The sequence below is a fragment of the Geotrypetes seraphini genome, chromosome 6 (assembly GCF_902459505.1).
Source record: "Geotrypetes seraphini chromosome 6, aGeoSer1.1, whole genome shotgun sequence".
NCBI lineage: Eukaryota > Metazoa > Chordata > Amphibia > Gymnophiona > Dermophiidae > Geotrypetes > Geotrypetes seraphini.
This window is the reverse complement of record NC_047089.1, coordinates 239,871,493-239,896,633: the sequence shown is the minus strand read 5'-3', so window position 1 is coordinate 239,896,633 and position 25,141 is coordinate 239,871,493. Positions and strand designations below refer to the sequence as shown.

The following is a 25,141-nucleotide window of genomic DNA, read 5'->3' as shown; positions in this document are numbered from 1 at the left end:
TTTGGTAAAAAGGTTTTAATATATAGTTTGGTTGTCACAATAAATTTTGCCTACATCGTTGTACATATCTGCAGTTTTGGCTTGTTTTTTCCCTGGTTGGTTTTTTCACTGCAGACAAGGTTGGACTCCCCTCTTTTTGTTTCTGTTGCTTTTTTATTCGTAAAAGTTTAGAATGACCTTCCTTCTATAATTAGAGTTCTCTCATCTACCCACTTTTCGTAAAGTACATTGCTCCGCGCTAGACCTTAACGCCAGCATTGAGCTGGCGTTGGTTCTAGAATCGTAGCGCGCGGTAATTTCCTGCGTGCGCTAAAAATGCTAGCACACCTTAGTAAAAGGAGCCCTAAGAGTCCAATTGATATTAACCCCCCCACACCCCCCAAGACTTCTTATTATGACGGGGGTAGCTATGCAGTTAATAGCAAGAAATTGGAAGAACTGGGACAGTTTGAACTTTAACTTCTGGTGGGAAACTCTTTGTCAATATTGTAGGTATGAAAGAATTAATTCTGCACAATTGGGACATCATAAAAAAAAGTAAGGAAACTTGGGATCCATTAGCGGAATTTGTTAAAACTGATTCATTGAATAAACCTTTAATTCCTGATTGATTTTAATGCATATCCAGGGAGGGGGGGGAATATACTTTGTTTTACCATTTGTTGGGATATAAGTGCTGTTTAATGTATTAATTGATTGTATATTCTTTGCACTTTGTATTTGAATTGAAAATTGATAAAGAATTATTAAAAAAAAAAAAATAGCTTATATATCGTATCTTCTCTATAAGGATAGAGCTTGGCACGGTTTACAAGAGTTTTGAAGAAAGGAAAATATAGTATGAATTAGTGATTGTATAGAGAGCAGCGGAATTTACATTTTTGAGAATAGCCAAGTTTTCAGATGTTTTCGAAATAATTGGAAAGAGCCCGAGTTACACAGCTAGACAGGAAACTTATTCCAAAGCTCAGTAATTTTAAAGTAAAGAGATTTCCCTAATTTTCCAATATAGATAACGCCTTTTAACAAGGGGAAAGATAATTTAAGCTTTTGGATAGATCTTGTAATGTCAGGTCTCACAGAATTCCAGGATAGAGGAATTAAAGGGGGAAGAGTGCCATGCAAGATCTTAAATGATAGGCAGGCACATTTAAAGTAAACCTTAGAGATTACTGGGAGCCAAAAGTGGGGAAACATGATCATACAGTGGTACCTCGGTTTACGAGTACACCGGTTTGCGAGTGTTTCGCAAGACGAGCAAAACATTCGCAAAATCGGCGCCTCGGAAACTGAGCGCGCCTCAATTTGCAAGCGCCCCCCGTTAACTGGCACCCTCCCCCCTCCGATCCGGCACCCCCCCTGCTGCCATCGGGCACCCCCCCCCCCGCCACGACCTGAGGTCCCCCAACCCACCCGAACCCTCTTCTTACTTCAGTGTAGCCTCCGCACCGGCACCGACACCAGCATGTCAAGTTTCAAGTTTATTTAAGTTTGATAAATCGCTTATTACATACTAAGCGAGTAACAGTAAAATATAGGATAGCTCTAGAGTTCATTATACAGCTTTAAAAGGGGTTAAAAACAAACTGACAGAACAGACAAACTCGGATACATAAGGGAAAGGAAAAGGAAGGGAAGACAGTTACAATATTAATATTTTTCATAATTGGGAAGAAAAGAAAAACCAAATAAGGGAAGAACATGTGGAATGGGATTAAGATTGTTAAAAATGAATTATCTAAGCATTAAATGCGTCTCTAAAGAGAAAAGTTTTTAAATTATTTTTGAATCTGCTGAGATCTTTAACTTCTCTTATATATAAAGGCAAGGCATTCCAGGTTAGGGGGGCCATTACTGAATATATATCGTGACGTCTGGTTCCAATAATTTTCAAAGAAGGAACCATTAGCAATCCCTGAGTTGTAGATCGGAGTGAACGTGTCGCATTGTATGGGATTAGTAGCCGATCTATAAATTGAGGTTCGTTGGTAGACAGTGTTTTAAATACTAAAAGCAAAATTTTATAAGTTATTCGTTGGCTAATGGGAAGCCAATGTGAGTCAATGAGAGGACGTGAACTCTCAGGCCTTGAGCATGCGCACATGCTCAAGGCCCAGCACAGGAGGCAGATCTTCGGGCACCGGCAAGACATGCTGGTGCTGGTGCCGGTGCGGAGGCTACACTGAAGTAAGAAAAGGGTTCGGGTAGGTTGGGGGACCTCAGGTCGCGGCGGGGGGGGGTGCCCGATGTTGGCGGGGGGCCGGATCGCTGGGGGGGGTGCCGGTTCGCGGGGGGGGGGCCTTCGGGGGAAGCAATGCCGTTTCTCATGGGGGGGGGGAACAGCGCTGCTGGCCTCGGGGGGGGGGGTGGAGGGTGGGAACCTATCAAAGCGAGTTTCCATTATTTCCTATGGGGAAACTCGCTTTGATAAACGAGCATTTTGGATTACCAGCATGCTCCTGGAACGGATTATGCTCGTAATCCAAGGTACCACTGTATTTGCTTTTTGCAAAGATCAACCTAGCTGCAGTGTTCTGGATCTGTTGAAGTCTTGGTTAGACTTAGATAATAATAATAATAATAATAATTTATTCTTATATACCGCCAAAGCCATAATAGTTCGAGGCGGTTTACAATAAAAAGTGCTGGACAATCAGAAAAATAGTCACAATGTAAAATCATCAAAAACATGCATACAGAATAAAAATAAAAACAGTAAAGGGTCCTTTTATCAAGCCACGCTAGCGGGGTTAGCGCGTCGGACATTTAATTATGCGCTACCCCTGCGGCAAGCCAAAAAAAATAACGCCTCTTCAATTTGAGGCGTTAGCAACTAGCGCAGCAGGCAGTTTAACGTGCGGTATTCCGCGCGTTAAGCCCCTACCGTGCCTTGATAAAAGGACCTCCTAAAATTCTTAGGTTACAAATCAATTAAACAATTTCATTTTTACTGATTTTCTAAAACTAAAATAGGATGAGGAGTGCACGTTAATCGTTCAATTTACCAGCCTGGAAAGCGAGTTCTGTCCAGGAATCTTTTATAACGACAGGCCTGTAATGTTGGATAAGTGAACATATGAATTTTACGGGTTCATAGTCAGTGGCGCGCAAGACGCCAGTGTGCCGCCAGTCTAGCGCCGACAATTCGGCGCAAGACAGAAGCGCGCGGGGGGAAAAAGTAATTTTTAAAGAGCTCCGACGGGGGGTTTGGGGTGGCAACCCCCCCACTTTATTGATTAGTGTTCGCAGTGCTGTTGGAGGGGGGTTCGGGGGGTAGGAACCTTCCATTATAGAGAAAACGGAACTTTTTCTGATTTTTTTCAGGAAAAGTTCCGTTTTCTCTATAATGTGGGGGGTTTCACCCCCCCCCCCCCGCAATGGCAGCGCGAACACTAACCAATAAAGTGGGGGGGGTTGCCACCCCAAACCCCCAGTCGGAGCTCTTGAAAAATTATTTTTTCCCCCGTGCGCTTCTGTCTTGCGCTGAATTGTCAGCGTGCTGGCGTCTGGTGCGCGATTATCCCGTCACCAATTTTACGTGTAGTCCTAATAGAACAATCCAAATTAAAATGAGAAACCAAGGACATAGGGGCCAAACCAAATATTGATTTAAAACAAACACAATAATCCAACCTCGAAAGAATGATTGATTATACGAGGACAGCAAAATGTTGTTGGTGGAAGCAGGATCTCACTTTCCTCAGCAAATGGAGACTAAAGAAGCATTTTTTTTTTTAACTAGAGAATTAAGATGGTCATTGAATGAAAGTGTTGAGTCTATAATGACACCCAGAACTTTACTTAAGAAGTCAATCTGCCGTGAAGATCCAGAAGGCAATGAAATGGACGAAGGTAGTTGATCTAACTCGAGATGGCCACCGGATGTTAGCACCGGATTCTGTAACGGGCGCCTAAAAAAGATAGATTCATATTGCATGTCAATCACACATAAGTGCCCATTGCAGAATCGCGCTTAGCAGTGTCTAACTTAAATCTTAGGCGCCTGTAATATAGGCCAAGATGTCTTCAAGGGCCTGGTGCTAGCATTCAAAACCTTGCATGACATGGCGTCGGGCTACATGATATAAGAATAGACTTACTGGGTCCGACCAAAGGTCCATCAAACCCAGTAGCCCTTTGTCACGGTGGTCAATCCAGGTCACTAGTACAACTGATAAAACACAAAAAGCACTTTAACGAGACACTTTCTTAAAAAATTACCTCCATTATGTGGAACCAGGTTCTAGTTGATAGTCCAGTATGAAGCAGATTATATTTGTGTCTAAAAGAGGCTGAAAGGGGAAATCTGAAAAGCACCATCAGAAACATAGAAACATGATGGCAGATAAAGGCCAAATGGCCCATCCAGAGCATCCACTATCTCCTCCTCTCCCTATTGGCTAAGGCTCTTAACATTTGCATCTCCTCTTCCTATAGGCTAAGGCTCTTTACATCTGCATTGTGAGGTCATAGAGCTGCCCATCCGCAGTAACCATTATCTCTTTCTCTCTCTGAGAGATCCCACGTGCCTATCCCAGGCCCTTTTGAATTCAGACACAGTCTCTGTGGATGTATGGAATGCTTTTCCACGGAAGGCGGTGGGCATGAAAAGGTGGCAGCAGGTTTATCTCATTGCTGTGCCGGCTGGCCAAAGATTGAATTACAGAGGCCAGGAAGGAGGAGTCGGGAGAGCCAACTAAACCCGATCAGACTCCCCACTTTTTTTAAAAAAACCAACCGGGCACATGGAGAGTCCTTTAAACAGAAGGCATGTCCAGGTTTTCCCGGACGCATGATAACCCTGGGCTTGATGGATCTTCAGGGGGCTACCATATTTGGAGCCTCACAAACCCGGCCGCATGGCTCCACCCCCCATCCCCACCTTGTTCTGCCTCCAGCCTTGCCCAGTTCTGCCTCAAGTCCCGCCCTGTTCTGCCCCCTCCAGTCCCACCCCCTCAAAGCCTTGTCTTCTTCCCCGATGAGCTCCGGTGGTGTCTTAAGGGCCTCAAGCGTGCGTGGATGTGTGTGACATCATCCACGCATGCTCAGAAGCCCGCCAGATGCGGCTGGAGCTCGTCGGGGGCTTTCCAAAACCTGGACATATGTCGGGTTTTGGATAGTCCATCCAGGAGCCTGGACAGTCCTCTAAAAAGAGGACATCTCCGGGTTTTCCCGGCCGTCTGGTAACCCTTCAGACCTTCAGTCTGTCTCAGTATGGCAACTCTTTTGTTCTTATATTCTTATGTAAATAAATACGGGCGTGTTTACTAAGGTGCGCTAACCAGTAGCACAAGCAGCTTTTAAACTATCAACCTTTCTACGTCCTTCAAGATCTGTGAGTAGATTAGATTAAGAATTTGTACAGGGGCTGATTTTGTTAGAAGATTACCTCGTTTGTCCTGTTTTCTTTTTTTACAGATCGCCCTTCGCTGCCGTGACAGACTATTCGGTAACCAGAAATAACGTCATACAGCTCTGCCTGGAGTTAACGACAATCGTACAGCAGGTACAGGAAGACGAGCTTGTCGTTGTACTTCTCATCGCGGTGGTGTTCTGTAACCGTATGGCACTTGTCGCTTCTGTTCAGCTCGCTGAAAGTGATGGAAAGCTGAGGAAGGATGAGAGCCCCACGTGAGAAATCGGTGTCAGGACAAAAAGCGTGCCAGGTTCCAGCGCGCCGACATTGCAGCGCCAACAATTCGGCGCAAGACACCAGCGCGCCGCCTAAAAAGTGACTTTTAAAGAGCTCTGACGGGGGATGTGGGGGCAAGCCCCCCACTTTACTTCAGACTGTTTGCGCTGCCGTTGGGGGGAGGGGCGGTGCAACCCCCCACATTATAGAGAAAACTTAACTTTTTCCTAAAAAAATCGGGAAAAAGTTAATTTACTCTATAATGGAGGGTTCCAACCCCCCAACCCCCCCCCCCCCAACGGCAGCACGAAGAGTATGAAGTAAACTTTTTTGGCGGCGCGCTGGGGTCTTGCACCAAATTGTCTGCGCTGCAACGTCAACGCGCTGAAGTCTCACGCGCGAATGACTATGAACTGAGAAATCACAAGACCAGTGAAGCAAGGTGGCAAGACACAGCAGTTATAGGAACCAAAGGGAAGTTTATTGTAGCCAACATCGCAGGTGGCACAGAAGAAAAGGACCCAACATGTCCGAGTTGTGGCAAAAACGTGCTCACATGAAGGGTCAAAGTCTCCAGATGCGTCAGTGGCGAACAGCACTGAAGGTGTGTCACTACAGGCCAGTGCAGGTAGGTGGAAGCCTCCAAAGGAACCACAGCCAAAAGAAAAATAGAATAATTCTCAAGTCAGGGTAACCACAGTTGCAAGCAGCTTTGCTGAAACACGGCCTGTCAAGTCCTTTTCTTGTGTGCCACCCAGTGGCGTAGCGAGGGTAGGAGGCGCCCGGGGCGGCGGTTCCCCCCCCCCCCAGCACCCCCACTCCTTCTGCACCCCCACATCACACTCACACTCTTCCCTTCCCACCCCCGCACCTCTTTTAAATCTTCGCCAGCGCGAGCAGCGTCTCCGGCCCGCTGCTTGCGCTGGCGTCGGCTTTTCCTCCGACGTCACTTCCTGGCCCTGCAACCCGGAAGTGATTTCAGAAGGAAACCAGGCTGGCGTGAAGATTTTAAAGAGGTACCGGTGGGGGGGGAGGGGCAGGGAAGGGAGGGCGTGAGCGTGGCATGGGGGATGGGAGGGGGTGGAGAGGTGCCAGTGCCCCCACCAAGACGGCGCCCGGGTCGGTCTGCCCCCTCCCCCACCCCACCGCTCACTTCGCCACTGCTGCTACCTGATGATGGTTGCAATAAACTTATCTTTGGTTCCTAAAATGGCTGTGTCTGTCGCTTTGCTTTATTGGTTCTTATAACTTGCTTATAGTTCCATAATACCCAGGTGCAACCCTGGTTCATGGCCAACTTCTACCTGCGTGCACTTCTGATGCCTTTGGTCCAGATTAGTTGCTTTTCTTTTTTTTTAAATTCTTTATTGATTTTTCAAATTGCAATGGTGCAATAAACAGAAATATAACATACAATTAGTCAACAAAAGCACATTCAACTTACAAATATTCATAACCAAACCATTTTCTCCCACCCACACACCCAATAATTATTCAAACAACCCAGAAACAGAAACCTAGATTTTTCCAATAGCCTTACCCAATTCAAATTAATAATGTCCTCCCATCCTCCCCAAATGCAAATACTCAAAGATCAAAATTAGGACAAAAATATCCCCCCCCACCCGTCCCTGGATGTGTATAAAAATAAACAAAACCTGATTCATAATCAAAAACCTACTATAGTGAAGTAATATATGATGTCAATGGGCCCCAAACCATAACAAGGGAGTGATAATTTGGGGTGGGCCTGAGACTAAAGTAGGTGGCCTATATCCTTGGTGCCCTGATTCTGATTCCACACAGTACGCCTAAAAACATGATCTTTCACTGAGCCCAGCAAAGGCCCTTCTTGTTAGAGAATCATAAAAAGGAGGTTTTCCCAATTCGGGAATCTGGTACAATCTTCTCTACTGATCCCAAATAATAGAACTGCTGATTCTTGAATTGTTTATCTCTGAGTCGTGATGAGAAACCTGACCCTTTGCGACTCTGGTGCTGTCAAAATGTCTCTTTCTCGGGTTAGCTCTCTGTATGAATTAGGGCAGCTTTGAAACTGCCGTCCTGTCTGTGCAGAATTTTTGCTAAAAGGGAGCTGGGTCACGTTTGTTGGAGGGCTTTGAATGCAGGTCTATTATCATTTCCATCAACTTCTGTAGAAGCTGGAATATTAAATTTCAGGTTGAAAGGTCACAGTATAGACAATGAAGAGAATAGAAGTGAATGGATTCAGTACAGACTGGCAAGTTTGGTACGTAGATATTCAAGACCTGATAGTGACTCATACCTTGACAAACTCAGGGTTTTGCAGTATAGAAAGCTTCCTTGTGCGCTTGATGCATGAATGCAAACAGGCAGGGAACAGATTTCCTGGCACAGTTCAAGAGAACACATTGAAACTGGAACTTTAAACAAAAACATTTTTAATTTTTTTCTTTTAACTTTGGCTTATTAACATACAAAACAACCCCCCTCTCTACCTCCTCATCCGAGGAGAACACTGATAAATAAAAACAAACCAACCAGCTAGAATTCAGAGAAGGAAGATAGTTAATTATAAATATACTTTTATCTTTCTGAAGAGTCACTAGAGATTTTTTTTTCCCATTGTGTTTACACAAAAACGATAATGCTGAATTCTTTGTAAGTTGCAATACCAAATGGGACCTACAGGTGGTGTCAAAAGCTGAGGTAGTGCAAGATCTTTCTTTGGTCCTTCGAAATAGAGAGTTGCGCAGGGACAGAAATCCCACCCATCCCCGCCCGTCCCCGCCAGGATCCTCTCCATCCCCACCCGTCCCCGCCAGGATTCTCTCCGTCCCCACCCATCCCCATCAGGATCCTCTCCATCCCCACCCGTCCCCGCAAGGAATTACCTCCATCCCCACCCATCCCCATAAAAAGCAGCAATTACTTCTGACAGGATCATCAATTCCACAGTTTCTTTTGTGTGTGCGCTGCTGTTTTCCTTGTGGAATCTCTTTGGTGGAACCCTTTTCTTGTTTTTAGTTCAAATAATTAACTTATAAACCCCCTCTTTTACTAAGGCTGACGTGTCCATTATATTATATGGATGAACCCTGCTTCCAAAGCCTTCCATCCCCGTGGGAGTCCCGTTGGCTAGAGGGGAGTCCCATGGGCCAGAGGGTGGTCCCCGTGGGAGTCCCGTGGGTTAGGGGGGGGATTCCCGCAATCCCCATTCCTGTGCAGATCTCTACTTCGAAAGGGATCAGTAATTACAAAGAATCCGGTTTCTTCCTGGACCAATACAGCCCCTAGAACTGTGCAGAACCAGGAAATATGCTCTGATTTTCCTCCTGGGTAGACACAGTCTAGATATTTCAGTACATACACTGTATGTTCCCCTCAGCACAGATCTCTGTTCTTGAAAACCCGCTTTATATTTCTCCCCATTCACTGCTCTGTCTCTCTTTCTTTATATGACTTTCAGCCAGTCACTTAATCTCCAGGGGCCTAATCTTTGATGTTCGGGGGAAGTTGCAGCCAGGTTAGTGAATAGACTAGGTGGTCCAAATGACCCTCAGCTGTTTCTATACAGTAGAGAATGGCACGGTGACAAAATTCATCACCGTTCCCGTCCCCGCGGTTTCTCTACTATACAGCATAGTCAAAAAATGGTCTTAATTGTTCAGAATTTCCACAAGGATATATATGAGAGAGATTTCCAGATTTGCCTCCCACAAAAAGAATGTATAAAAACTACATATATTTTTATGCATACTCATTGTGGAAATGCTGAAAACCTTCTGCTTTGAGGTGTTGAGATTAAATTTAGAGGATTTCTGCTTTAAAAGTATTGAGAGAAAAAAGAGCTTCTAGTGCACTTGGATGTTTTTCATGGTCTTCTGAAATAATGAAATTTTGATGAACTTCTAAAGATGCCAGAAGCTTGATGGAATAATGTGCAAGAGGTTATTGGCTTGCCAAACAGATTTTGCAGAATTTCTTCAAGCAAATAGAGTGTCTCACTCCTAATGCAGCAAGGTAGAGTTCAAAGAATAATCTAAAAATATATTCTGCAGCCTGGGCTCCTCTATTCTTATCTTACATCAATACAAGATGTGAAGTGTGGGTGGGAGCAGAGAGAGAGAATATATCTGTGCCTAATACATGGTAAACCACATTTGGTAACAGCATGACATATTTAAAAAGAGTAGAATCAATCAGAAAGAAGCAAAATGAAAAAAAGAAAAAGATGCATGAGAATTATTTGCAGACCGTTACAGAAAGCTTTAATTGAAAATGCATTAAAGAGCTGCTCTTGGTAATCCCTGTGTGGGCTCCACCATTCATCATCCCCTTTGCTCCCTCTCTGTCTTGTCATAGCTGCAGGTATGGGAAGACAGCTGCTGTTTCCCCGCCTCCCTAGGCTGATTAGCATATTGTGATTCAGACAACCAATCAGGGAGTAGGCGGGGGCATCTTAGAAGGCTTGCGCTTGGATTCTGCTGCCTAGAGGAGAGGCAGTTTTGCTGCACATGAGAGCCTCAGGATAGGTTTTGAGTGGGCCTGAGGCCAAGGTGGGTGGGCATGGAATCTGTCCTCCTGCTCCATTATCTACTCTCTGCCACTGGCCTCTCCCACCCACCCCCTCCTGCCTGGAAATCCCAAACCCTGGGCAGCTGGCTCTCTTCCAAATGGCATCCAGCAACGCACAGGCCACGCATGCTTGCTTGTGTGCGAAAACTGAGCGTGTGCAGAGGGGCCAGCGTCAGCTCAAGGTAAGTGCTGCCGGTGCCGTTTGGAAGAGTGTTGGCTGCCCAAGGAAGAGGAAGTGTTCGGTCGGTGGGCACAGCAAGAGTGGCATAATTCTGGGTGGACCCGAGTCTACATTGGGTGGACCCTGGCCCATCCGTGGCTATGCCACTGCCTCAGGATCTTTCTTCGGCAAGCTGACTTGCTCATTCTTTCTTCAGCTATTTCAGTCCCTACCCTTAGCAGTTTTTGCTACACTTTCATCTTTTTATTTTTTTTATGCCCTGTGTGGGAGTGACCCAAGTTTGCCTGGCCAGTTATTTGGAGCCTGGCACTGAATATCAGCAGAGCACAAAGAGCTTCCGGGTAGCTTTGAAGACCCAAATATTCAGTGCCAGTATGTGGATAAGGACAGCCACTGACCATCAGGTGTAATTTTGCACAACAAAACACTGCCTGCAGCAGCTGAATATCATCCAGCTAGTCTGAGCTCCCTGGGACAGGGACTCCCTGGAACAGGGGAACGGCTTGGGTGAGACCAGCAAATCATGCACATATGTTGCTATTTACAGTATATGCCCTGCTGTTTCCCAACTAAATTTAACTCCCCCCCGCCCCCTCCCCCCCCACACACACACCCCTCTGTGGCAGGTGCAAAATTCTGGGGGCCATTTTCAAAGCAAAAGAAGGAATGGGTTTGCCTCTAGAAAATATGTTCTCAGACCAAAGTATCCTTCAGACTTTGCACTCAAAGAGGCTGTTATAGAAATCATCTGCTTAAAATAGCTTGAAGCTTCTCAGGAGTACAATACGTGAGGAATATGTTGCATACCCACCATCTGGTAGCTCATGATGGAATCTGCAGTATGTGATTAATATTTTTTAATAACTCATGCTGTGCTGTGCTGCATTTATCCTAAGTTTAATCTAAGAAATGGCTTCCAGTTCAGCTCCCCTGTAGTGTACACACATTGATCTTAAGAAAGCTTCCTGCCAGCATTTCACATGAGGTAACTTGTACTTCCAACAGCCTTTTAAAAAAACAACAACAAAAGAACAAGTTACTCAACTTTTTATAGCCTTTTCGGTGGTTTAGATTCAAATAGTTTTATTGATGCAGACATCATCAAACACAACAAATACAATATCAAGGCACTGATTACAACAATAATGCATCAAATATAATAATATAATATACATAATAAAAAAGACAAATTCCACTTTCAATAAACCCCCACTTTATCTATATGTAACTATGTGTTTGAACCTTTCAATAACCTCGCCACACCCTCCCCTCCCCACCCAATGGTACTCTCTACCCAATGATACTCTCTTCATTCAACTAAATAAAAGCCCAATTAAGAGACCCAACTTAAAATCGCACTACGGCCCTTAGGATGCAAAGCTTGCAAATATGAATCTCAGGTTTGTATAAACATCATCTTTCGCTTTCTTGTAATTCCAGCATCTCTAGCTTCCCAAATGTAATTGGGACCGATGTAATTGGTTCCGCCAATGCCAAAACCTCGGAGGGTCCGGGATCGTCCAATATTGAAGTATACATTTTCTAGCCAAAAGACTCGTTTTCCTACACAGCGTCTTATGTCCCTCGGGCAAATGGCCAAAAGCTTCTGGCAAATCCAAAATAAAGAGGGAAGGAGAACAGCGCAAAGATCTTCCAATTATCTTTGACTCAGAATTTAGTATTCGCTTCCAAAAGTGCTGAATTATGGGGCAAAACCAAAATGCATGTCCTAAAGTATGACCCTCCCTCCCACATTTATGACATAATGGTGTAGGAAGACCTCCACTATAAAACAAAGGGACAGAGTGAGTTAGCTTTTTTTTTTCATACAATTCAATATCCATTTTAGTTTTAACTTATTACATTTTATATGCCTTAATATCCTGGGGAAGTCCTATACGATTTACAGTACAACACGCAGAGACCTTTAAAAAAACAAAATCTTTATTAATTTTCAATTTGAGAACAGTGCATTAAAATAAACATACAATTAACTTCATAGACAGCACTTACTATCAATCAAACAATGCTGCAAAATATTTCCTCCCTCCCACCCTAATTCGAGAACAAAAAACAAGGTGCATTAATTATACATACAATTAATATCATAAACAGGACTTGTATTTAATCAATTAATATTACAAAATATAATACCCCCCTCTTCCTCCCTTCCACCCTACCTGGATGTGAAAATCAAAGAAGAAAAATAAAGGCATAATCCAACTAATCAGAGTTAACAAAATTCTTCAATGGACCCCACGCATGATGAATTTTAATTTAATGATTTTATTGTATTATATTATTGTATATTTACTGATTTCTTCAATAAAAATGTTATAAATTAAAAGGTTAAAAAAATATATATAAATAGATCCAGTGACGAGTTGGTAGAGAATGACACGGTGACAAAATTCATCACCGTTCCCGTCCCCGCGGATAACCGCGGGAAACCATCTTCATGTCATTCTTTAAGGAGATAGGGAAGAATCAGAGTATGGATGGCCACAACCATTGACCCTCAAGCTTTGCTCTGAAGAATGCTGGTGTAGAAGGACTGAGGCTGAAACAGACACTACAGAATGAGGTATCCAGAGCAGATATTGTGATGTCATAATGCCTCATTCCACCAGTGCCTAAGAGCCAATCACATCAGTGATGTCACAATGGCTTCATTATCCTTGGTTCACATAAGAATCAGAGTATGAATGGCCACAACCACTGACCCACAAGCTTTGCTTTGAAGAATGCTGGTGTAGAAGGACTGAGGTTGAAATAGACACTAGAAAATGACATGGGATTATTTCCCGCGGTTATCCGCGGGGACGGGAACGGTGATGAACTTTGTCACCGTGTCATTCTCTACGAGTTGGTACATAAAGCCACATACTATGAGATACTTTTGAGCATAGAAAGCGGAACGCTGCTTGGTTTGGGAGGGGCCCAGGATCTCCGCCCTAGCCCCGCGGAATCCTACGGTGTGGACTCTCCCCAGCTCCAGACTCCCCACCTACCTCCTCCCGGCACTGTACTTTTAAAGCGTCAGGCAGCCGCCGCGTAGCGAGTAGTCCAGCCCCCGGAAGTAGAATGGAGGGCTCCGGGGCAGGCTTGCTCGCCGACGCTGTGCGGCAGCTGCCGGAAGGTTGAAACATTAGAACACCAGGAAGCGGGCGGGAGGGCGGGTTTCCAATTTTTGGAGAGGACCCGGCACCCGTGGCCTCCCCCGTTCCGACGCCTAAGCATTTGAATGTGTGGTGGTACCGCTGAGGATCTGGAAGACTGCTAATGATGATAATAAGGAGCGGGGTGAATGCGTGATGACATCAAGCATTTCTGCAAGGAGTTGTGAACGTTACCCTTATTTAAGTTTATGATTTAAGAATATAATGCCACCAGCCGATTGCACCAGGGGTCAAACACAATAATAATAAAAATATATAAATGAATTAAAAACATAGAGCTCCTTTTACACAGCAGCGGTAGAGGTTTCTACGGCACGGTAAACGCTCCGACGCTCATAAGAATTCTACAAGCATTGGAGCATTTACCTCACCGGCTTGCATTAAAAACCTTCACTGCAGCTTTGTAAAAGCTGGCAATAAACAAATATAATAAAGTGAAGCCTAAGGGGCTAATAAAAAAAAAAAAAAAAGTCTAAATAGAGGCCTAAATCGGTACTTGGACGATCAAAAAGCCAAATTGTCCAAGTACCGATAATCAAAGCCGGATTTAGACGTATCTAAAACCAGCTTAGGCCTTTCCCCTGCCTCTAAACGCCTAGAGCGAAAAGAGGCGTTTTTAGAGGAGGGGAAAGGGAGGGAGGTGGGCCGACCTAGACTTAGTTGTACAGCAAGTATAACAAACAGGTTGCCCAGTCGGAACTTAAACGTTTTGACGTAGACCGAGTCAAAACAGGTATAAGTTCCGAATAGGGGACGCTGAGCTGATTCTGGCTGCCGCGATCAGCTCAGTGGCCCCGGCAACCTGCCCACCCCCCTATCTCCGCAACGATCGCGGCAGGAGAGATGGCTCATCTCCCCTGCTGCGATTGTGATCCCCCCCCCCAAACTGCCGCAAAACACGGCAGGAGAGATGCCCAATCTCTCCTGCGATTCGCGCCAGTTCGGTGGGGGGGGGGGGGGGAGGGGATCGCGATTACACTGTCCAGTTGGGGCATTGACAAAACGTTGTCAGTTGGGGAGGGTCAAAGAAAACAAATTTATGTGATTTATAATGTATGATACATTTACATGGGTGACGAAGGAAAAAGGTAGCCCTCCAAAGCTAAAACAGCAGGTTTCATTAACAAGAATTCTTTCCTACGTTGGGAATAGCCATCCAGATGGTTACACGTAACTGGAAGATTGTGTACCGTACACTGAATTACCGTACACTTTCTGGTGGGCAAACTTATGTTCCAGTTACAAATATGAAAGAACGAACGCAGAACGTTTGGGATATAGTAACGCATTCAAAATGGTGTGGAGCCCATTGACTGCATTTATCGAGTCACAATAACTGTTGTACCTTTCCTTTTTATCTGACTTCCTTACACATCCAGGGTGGGTGGGTGGGGGGAGGGGAATGTATTATTGTTTGCTATACTTAATTTATCTATATTATTGAAATTAAATATGCACTTCTACTTTTAATAGTTAAGGGGAGGAAGGGGGGGGGAGAAAATGATTGTTTTTTGAATTATTTTTGAATTTAAAGTGCGTTTTGTGACTGTTGCCCGAAGTGCGCGGCCCCGAGGGCCTCTCTGGGACACATGTTTTGGCTATGTCCGGGTATACAAGCTTATTGGAAACGAATTTGTCTTCATGTTCAGTCCATTTGGAACTGTACCTGGACACCAACAAACACCTTTCTCTTTACATTGAAATTTATTTTAATGCCCAAACGTCCAGGCACAGCAGCGTTTGTTCAAAAGACCATATTCATGGGCCTTAAAACTATTCTCCAATGCTGGCTGTCCTCCAATACCCCTACTGTGGCTCATTGGCGAGCACAGATGATCCAATTGGCGGGATATGAGCGTTTGGCCCTTACAGATATAAACTCTAAAAATGGTTCCTCATATTTACGTTGTTGGTTGCCTTTTTGTGAAACTCTGACACCAGTTGTACGCAGTAGACTGTTGAATTGAGATGTTTAATTATGGCTGTTCCCATGGGAAAGGAGTGGGTGGGTGGGTGGGTGGGGGGTGGGGTGGTTAGGTGGTTGAATTGTTAGAATTGGAAGTGTTGCCTTGAATATGTGGCTGGCTTAACTGTTCTTTGTTTTGTTATTTAAATGAATAAAAAAGATTTAATCATAAAGTGCGTTTTGTGAAGTGTTTATGTTTAAATTCATTGTATTGCACTGTTAATATTTGAAAATTAATAAAGATTTAAATTTTAAAAAAAAAGAATTCTTTCCTACGTCTTTGTGTATTGCGTGCTAAGTCTGGAAGGATATTAAATTGAAATCCCAAAAATTATTTTTGTTTATTTTTGAAAAACATTCGTAACAACCAAGTGTTATCTAAAGTAAGGGCAACTGTCAAAAGTAAGGTAGCAGGAGTGCTTATTCTATCAATATGAACATATGAATTCGGAACTAACTGGTCATTGTAAAAACTTTAATGAGATTTGGGGCCCATTAGCAGATTTTGTAACCACCAATCAATAGTATAAGCCTTCATTAGCGTCTCTTGTATTTGTTTTGAAGATTTTATTTCTTGCTGCAAATTTTCTACTACAATTTTACAGTCGCCAGTCATTTGCTTTAAGTTGGTAATGTCTTTATCATGTTCTTTTAATCTCCCTTCTCTTTCCTTTAATGATCATCTCAATTCTCTGGTAAAAAATGGTTTTTTTAGTCCTCACATGTTGAGGAAAGTGAGATCCTGCTTCCGCCAACAACATTTTGCTGTCCTTATACAATCAATCATTCTTTCTAGGCTGGACTATTGTAATTCCATCTATCTAAGTCTAACCAAGAAAAATCTTCAAAGACTTCAGTGGATCCAGAACACTGCTGCTAGGTTGAACTTCACAAAAAACAAATTCGATCATGTTTCCCCGCTTCTGTTAAAACTTCACTGGCTTCCGGTGATTTCTAGGATTCACTTTAAATGTACCTGCCTAATTTTCAAGATCCTACATGGCATTCTTCCTCCCCTAATCCCACTATCCTGGAATTCTTTGAGACCTGACACTACCAGATCCGCCCACATACTCAAACTATCTTTCCCTCGTTAAAAGGCGTCATCTATGCAGGTACATTAGGGAAATCCCTTTTCTTCAAATTCACTGAGCTTTGGAATAACCTCCCTGCTCCGCTGCAGAACCTAGGCTCATTCCAATTATTCTGAAAGCATCTGAAAACCTGGCTTTTCTCCAAAATGTAAAGCTATCTATTTAAAATGTAAAGCTAGCTATCCTCTTCATAACCTCTAATTTCTTAATATGGCCTTCCCTCGTTTATTGAGTTACCTGTAAACCGTGCCGAGCTCTATCTTTATGGAGATGATGCGGTATACATACTTAAGGTTTAGTTTAGTTTAGTTTAGTTGAAATTGGGGATTAATAGTCTTAGCTAAATTAGCCATGAGATCTCACAAGACGTCTAATGTTACTTCGTGGGGTTTTTAAAATTGAGAAAACTGTAAATGTAAAGTACTTTGCTCACCCACTGGCAAGTCTTCTTGTCGATGTTCTGGCTGGGTTAATCCAGTCCCTGATGTTATCAAGTCTTCCGAATCCATATTCAGGCTCCTTTCTAGAAACTGAGAGCTTGAATCTTCAGTCCCTGTTATGATCTCTCTAGACTCCGAGGGAGGTTGCATTCTGACTCCCGGAAGCTCCTCTGCCCACAGGGAACTGGTAGTTTGCAGATGCGGGGGTGGTGCTCTCATGTCAGGACTTAGAGTTGTTTCCAAACCCTGGGAGATCTGTTGCATCTTGCTCCTCTGCAGTGTGTCCAGCGGGGGCGGGGGTCACTGATGATATCGGTATGCCCTGCATGCGCCGCATGAGTTCCTCTGTGTTCCCGAAGACAGCGGTCCCAGAGCATCGTGAGGCACTGGCGACACTTCTCCCCCCTCCTCTTTGGCGTTATTCAAATGAAAATGTCAGGTAAGAACAATGAAAAGCGGAATTCCAGAGCAAACCCACAGGAGCATGTAACTCAGCAAACCTATCCAGCGGCCATCTTGGATCCCTCCTATAATTTTTTATTATATGCATTCTTATGTAACCCGCGCAAAACTGTGGATGCAGTAGGCTATAAATTCTTTAACTTGATTGATAGTACAAATTTAGACAATTACTTTGTGCATGGATCTGTAATTCCCGAAACTTGAGCGCCTAAATGTGGGCGACCTTCACAGAATCTGGAGATAGTATGCACTCTTTTGCTAAGAGTGTGTCTTTACAATGAGGAAAAACGACTCAAACATTTTCTAGCTGGTCATGTTTATATTACAGTGTCCGTGGAGCTAGGTAAAAAAAGAAAGACAATTGCTCTAGTCAGTGGTGTCGTAAGGGGAGGGGGGGGGGGGACGGACAGAGCACTCCAGGTGCAGTGTTGGCAGGGATGTCACCCAGCAGCAGTCCAGCAGCCAAGCATCTCTCCTCTTCCACCCCCCCCCCCCTCACCCCAGGTGATTGGGGATGGGGGGTCTCTTAACTGCAGTTTCCCCCTCCCAGTATATCTTAATAAAGGCCAAATGGCCCATCTAGTCTGCCCATTCACAGCATCCAGTATCTCCTCCTCTCCCTATTGGCTAAGGCTCTTAACATTTGCATTTCCTCTCCCTATTGGCTAAGGCTCATTACACCTGCATTGTGATGTCATAGAGCTTTGTGGTTATAGAAACATGATGGCAGATAAAGGCCAAATGGCCCATCTAGTCTGCCCAGCCGCAGTAACCATTATCTCTTTCTCTCTCCGAGACACCCAAGTTCCTATCCCAGGCCCTTTTGAATTCAGACACAGTCTCTGTCTCCACCACCTCTTCTGGGATACTGTTCCATGCATCTACCACCCTTTACATAAAAAAGTTTTTCCTCAGATTACTCCAGAGCCTATCACCTCTTAACTTCATCCTATGCCCTCTCTTTGCAGAGTTTCCTTTCAAATGAAAGAGACTCGACTCATGCACATTTATATTACGTAGGTATTTAAATATCTCTATCATATCTCCCCTCTCCTGCCTTTCCTTAAAAATATACAGATTGAAATCTTTAAGTCTGTCCCCATAAACCTTATGATGAAGACCACTTGCCATTTTCGTAGCCTTCCTCTAGATCGATTCCATCCTTTTTATATTTTTTTGAAGGTGCAGCCTCCAGAATTGTACACAATATTCTAAATGAGGTCTCACCACAGTCTTATACAGGGGCATCAATACCTCTTTTTTCCTACTGGCCATACTTCTCCCTATGCAATCTAGCATCCTTCTAGCTTTCGCCGTCACCTTATCGATCTGTTTGGCCACCTTAAGATCATCACATACAATCCCACCCAAGTCCCGCTCTTCTGTTGTGCACATAAGCTCTTCACTCCCTAATCTGTACTGTTCCCTCAGGTTTTTGCAGCCCAAATGCATGACCATGCATTTCTTAGCATTAAATTTTAGCTGGTAGCAAGCAGAGACTACTACTCACTACTTATACCGGCTCCAAGTCCTCAGACGTAACTTCCTGTTCAAATAATCATGAAGCTACATCAGAGGGAAGGCTCAAGTTTGTGTGAACAGCAGGTAGGCTGGTGACCAATAGAAGGATTTAAGAGGTAACGGGGGATGTAATTAAGAGACACCCCCCAATTGCTGGGCATAGTCTTCTTTCCTCCCGGGGTGCCAGCTTCTCTTGCTATGCCACTGATTTCAGTGCTCACCTGTAACCAAAAGAAAGGTTTGAAGTTTTCTATAGCATTACTTTGCTGGAGATGGTACATTAAATACCATTTTCCTTTCTGATGACGCAATGATCTTCTTTCAATTTCAGGATTGCACGGTGTATGAAACGGAGAACAAAATTCTTCATGTGGTGAGTATTTTTGAAGTGAATGATGTTTTTGACTTGTGGGTGATTCTTTTTATTTATTTATTTATGTATTCCATTTTCTATACCGGTGGTTCCCAACCCTGTCCTGGAGGACCACCAGGCCAATCGGGTTTTCAGGCTAGACCTAATGAATATGCATGGAGCAGATTTGCATGCCTGTTACTTCCATTATAGGCAAAACTCTCTCATGCCTATTCATTAGGGCTAGCCTGAAAACCCGATTGGCCTGGTGGTCTTCCAGGTAGGGTTGGGAACCACTGTTCTATACCATTCTCCCAGGGGAGCTCAGAACGGTTTACATGAATTTATTCAGGTACATAAGCATTTTCCTTGTCTGTCCCAGTGAGTTCCCAATCTATCTAATGTACTTGGGCCAATGAAGGAATTAAGTGACTTGCCCAGGGGTCACAAGGAGCAGCGTGGGCTTGAACCCACAACCTCAGGGTGCTGAGGTTGTAGCTTTAACCACTGCACCACTCTAGAAATCAAAATGTAGTAAAATTGAGCCAAGTCTAGGACAATCAAGCCATTGTGACATCACTGATGAGGTTGGCTCTTATTGGTGGAATGAGGCATTATGACATCACAATTTATTTATTTATTCAATTTTCTATACTGTTCTCCCAGGGGAGCTCAGAACAGTATACATGAATTTATTCAGGTACTCAAGCATTTTTCCCTTTCTGTCTTGGTGGGCTCACAATCTATCTAATGTACTTGGGGCAGTGGGGGGATTAATTGACTTGTCCAGGATCACAAGGAGCAGCGTGGGTTTGAACCCCCAATCTCAGGGTGTTGTAGCTTTAACCATGGCACCGCACTCTCCCTATGAAATCAGAATATCAGATTGACCGAATGGATACACTTTAGTATACTGTGCTTTATCTTGTTAAGTAATGCAGTGTTATTAGGTCAATATTTAAACATGGAATTCTTATTCAACAACTTGTTACCAGAGGATGTGGTAAATGCAGTTAGTTTAGCTGGGTTTAAAAATGGTTTGGACAAGCTCTTACCACAACTTCTGGCAATGTGTTCCAGAGCTTAATGACATATTTAAGAACATAAAAATTGCCGGGTCAGACCAGTGGTCCATCGTGCCCAGCAGTCCACTCATGCGGCAGCCCTTAGGTCAAAGACCAGTGTCCTATTTGAGTATTGCCTCACCTGCGTACGTTCCGGTTCGTCAGGAACTTATTTAACACTTTCTTGAATCCCTGGCGGGTGCTTTCCCCTGTAACAGCCTCTGGAAGAACGTTCCAGATTTCTACCCCCTTTCTAAGTATCTTATAATCATCACAGCCTCAACTATAGCTTGGATGAACTATTTTAGTCCAATCTGAAGCATATTAGCCCTCAGATGTTGGAATGAAATACCAGTATGCTCGTAGCTACTAAGGCAATTTATTTTACATCCTAATAAAAGAAAAATCTCACAGTAAGTAATAAAGGACTTTATCCTGTGAGGTTATTTTTCTGTAAGAGGAGTCGTTACAGTGCCTCCTGGCGAACACTGTATTAAAATAGGGACATGCTAATTACGTATATAATGGTAGCACTCTGTTATCAGGATTTCTAGGCAACGTCCCCCCTAGCTATGCAAATCTGAGTTCTTAGCTCCTGAAAACACTGACAAGCAACTGACACGAGGCCCACAGATTTATAAAGATCAAAGCTGCTTTATTTACATGCAAGGAAAGCAATTAAATAATAAAGCAGAGGTAATTAAAATGTGTGACTACGCTAGGTAGCTCAGAGAAAACAATAGCAAATGTTCTTTAAATATGAATATGAGAATAACGATCAGAAATGTTCAGAGTAAATCACCTGTAGTCCCGCAAGTATGGGAGGGACCAGCTGCTTTTATTCAATATATAAACCCCCCCTAATGGTGATGTGATGCAATTACATTACAATTTAATTATTACAATTAAATGTATGAGACGTTGTAAGCACGGTCAGATGTTTCAATGGATATTTCCTTCAATTCACACCATCAGAGAAGTTAAACATTTAAATGTTTGTATTTATTTGTTGCAACTGGAAACAACAATAACAATTGAAGGTGAAAGAAAAATAAATAATTGTTGTTAACATGTTTAAATAAGGTAAATTAGATTTAAATATAAATGAATATCAAAACTAATTTAGCATTCATGTGTGATTAAATTTACATTGATTGCACCATTATAGTTAGTGATAATAGTCAAAACCCCAAACAAAACCCCAAACAACTTAATATCAACTTTGTTCCAGGATACCCAGAACCACAGGTAAGTATTTGACTAGGTGACTCTTTTAAAACCAGAGAGTGTTTCGCAGTCCCAAAGTTCAATAAAATACTAAAAATGGACACACATTTTGTATTTAAAAAACAAACAAACTAAAAAAAACCCTGTTTTCACTGGTATTGCCACTTTCTTGGGCTGGGTACCACTGAGTCATTGTCCTGTCTGGAACCGCAGCTCCTCTGAAGTTCTGGATGTTTGACACTATCCTATCTGTAAACATATGAAAGGAAGCAAAACCCTAATCTCCCTACATGAATGAAAGTTAAAGTCGGTGTCTTCTTAGGCTAAGGTCATGTATTTCTAACTACATGTGCCAAAAAACAGATAATTTTTTTATCCCTAAGATGACCTTCCCAGGAAACACCCCCCTCCCAAATGCTTCCGATATGAAGTCAGCTAACAGAGTTTCAACAAACACATTCCCACAATATCTGAGCCACTCAGCTTTATCTGAATATCCAAGTGTCTTTGATTCAGAAATAATGAAACTCCTCAGTAATTATCTCACAGCCCCGGTATATCTGGAATACTAACTGGAAACAGCTCTTCACCATAGAACATTACATTACATTACATTAGTGATTTCTATTCCGCTTGTGCCTTGCGGTTCTAAGCGGATTACAAATTAGAAGATATCTGGACATTACCGAGAGAATTATATAACAAAGATTCATGTACATTACATGATACAGTTGAGAGTTACAAATTAGAGGATATCTGAATTTATCCGATGGGATAACATAGTAAAGATTCAAGTACTTACCTCTCAGAGTTCCAAAACAAGTGATTGTTCTTAAAGTTTTAGACGTTTAGTTCTCAAAAGAATATTTAGCTTTCAAAAAATAGTTTCAGATTCTCTAAACATCATACAGTGGTGTATACTGGTTAAGGGCTCAGCGGATTAGTAATCAGAAAAGACTGCAGGAATGGACTCCAGCAGAAAAATAGCGGAACACCAAATTAAATATAAAAAATTTGCTTCAAACACCAATAATACTAGGCAATCTGAGCTGAATCAGTGGTTTTACACAGTGATGGGATTAAAACTCTCTATTTTCCAGTACTTAATACCTCCTTTTAGCAACAGGAGTCACAAAAAATCCATTTTAAATTCTGAAACAATAGGAGAGAGAGTGGTATGTAGATGGGTAGGGATGGGATCAGAGGAACAAGTAGTGAGTTTGGAGGACAGAAAATATGCAGTTTCCTCCTCGATAATTTTAGGAAAGGAAGAGAGGTGGCAAGGTTTCAGGGGAGGTTGGTTGGTAGAGCGGGCTGGGGGAGGTGGTTCGGTTGAGAACTGAAGGTTAATTTTGTGAACCTTGTCAATGAAGCACTCAGCCATAGTCTGGGGGGAGGGTGACAGAGGGGTTGGAGTTCAATGTGGAAAAGAGGCGGCGAGGGTTGGAGCCAAGAGAGTCAGGCAGATGTAATAATCTTGTTTGGCAAGTGAGAGAGCGGATTGGAAGGAAGTCAGGAGGAATTTGACATGAATAAAGTCAGCATGAGAATGTAAGTAGTGGATTTTAGAGTTTAGCCAGGGCTGGGGTTTGGGGCGCCTTACAGAATGTGGGGTAGGGGGGGGAGCAGTGATGTTATAGGAGGAGACAGCCTTGTTTACAGACTTTGTGCAGCATAGTGGTAGAGTGGAGGGGCAAAACAGCAGCAGAGAGATTGTCGGGGTCGAATGCCTGAAGATCCCTAATTATACAGGAGGAGATCGACCTGGGCTGGGGTGGAGGGTGATGGATTCTGAAAGTTGTCAGATGATGATCAGAGAGGGGAAGTATTGCCATGGAGAAATTTGTGATAGTGTAGCTGGAGAAGAAGACAAGATCAAAGCAATGGTCCTTCTGGTGGCCAGGGGTGGTGGAGCATAGCTGAAGATCAAATGAGGATGTTAGGACTAGATGCCTAGAAGTGAGGGGTTGTTGTTAGCATGAATGTTGGAATCACCAAGGTTGAGGGAGGGAGATGGATGTTGAAGAAAGAGGGAAAGCCAGGAGTTGAAGTCCGTGAGGAATGAAAAGATGGACTTATCAGGGGGTCGGTAAATGACATCTATGCAGAGTGGTAGAGATGAAAAAAAGACAGATAGAGTGGACTTCAGAGGAAGAAAAGCGGTGAGACTGAGGTGGAACAAGGGGTTGAAATTTGCAAGAGAGTGAAAGCAATAGCCCCCACGCCACCTCCATGACCAGCCAGGCGAGGCATATGGGAGAACAGGTAGCCTCCACGACACAGTGCAGCAGCCGAAGTAGAGTCATCTGGGCAGATCCAGGTCTCAGTCAGTGTGAGAAGATGGAAAGATCGAGCAATGAAAAGGTCATGGATGTAAGCAAACTTATTGGAGACAGAGCGGGCATTCCACAGGGCGCATGAGAAGGGCAGAAAAGACAGGGGGAGTCACTTACTCCTCCATAGCCCCAGGTACGTTAGATAGATTGTGAGCCCACCGGGACAGATAGGGAAAATGCTTGAGTACCTGATTGTAAAACCGCTTAGATAACCTTGATAGGCGGTATATAAAATCCTAATAAAACTTGAAAACTTGTAACATTGCAGTGTGAGCCACATAAATAGGGTGGAAGTTGATTGGGAAGGCCACGGTTAGGGTTGATATCACCAGCAGAGAGCATAAGAAGGAGCAAGAAGACACTAGTGAGAGAGGGGGAAGCAAGGGAAGACCTGCTGCCTCGGAGGTGAAATACTTGCAGGAAGAATGGGAACATCTGAATGAGAGAGAGAAAGGGTTAAAGTTTTAGGGCAGAGAGGAGGATGGTAGACAAATAGGAGGGTGAGGTAATGGGTTCAAAAAGTAAGTGATGTGGTACTGAGGAGCTCATTGGTTTAGATGAGAAGGAAGAGGTTGGATAAAGTCGTCCAGACCCCCAGACATGTCCTCAAAAAGAAGGACATGTCCAGGGAAATCCAGACGTTTGGTAGCCCTATCCCTTCCCCTCCTATCTCTTTAAATCTTTGCCAGCGTGAACAGCCTGCTGCTTGCACCAGCATAGGCTTTCCCTCTGATGTCACTTCCTGGCCCCGTGTCCCGGAAGTAATTTCAGAGGGGAGCCAGGCCGGTATGAGCAACAGGCTGGAAAAATTGCTCGTGCTGGCGAAGATTTAAAGAGGTGGAGGGAGAGAGGGGCGCGAGCATGGCATGGGGAGGCAGAGAGGTGCTGGCGCTCCCTACCAAGATGGTGTCCGGGGCGCCCCCCTCCTCCCCCTCACTACCCCACTGTGCAGAAGCCACTGTGGTGGAAAAGGAAAGAGGAACAATAGGAAGAAACAGGCTATGAGCTAATCTCAGACAATGTAGGTGAGAAGACGCAAAGGAGGGTTCATGAGCGATAGGCATGGCTGTGTCAGTGTCATAGGGAAAGCTGCAGGGTTTAGATGCAGCCAAAGGGATGTGCACAGG

The 25,141-nt window shown here is 43.7% G+C and overlaps 1 protein-coding gene across 6 annotated transcripts in view; it reads left to right on the top strand.

Annotated features, from left to right (window-relative positions):
• The window catches only part of CNKSR2 (connector enhancer of kinase suppressor of Ras 2), a 546,461-nt gene that overhangs the window by 162,995 nt on the left and 358,325 nt on the right, over nt 1-25,141 (top strand). For all 6 annotated transcript variants that reach the window (XM_033948517.1, XM_033948514.1, XM_033948515.1 and 3 more), the window contains exons 4-5: nt 5,419-5,506; nt 19,367-19,408. In XM_033948517.1, the coding sequence (XP_033804408.1) occupies nt 5,419-5,506; nt 19,367-19,408 (130 nt within the window). The remainder of the gene's footprint in view (nt 1-5,418; nt 5,507-19,366; nt 19,409-25,141) is intronic.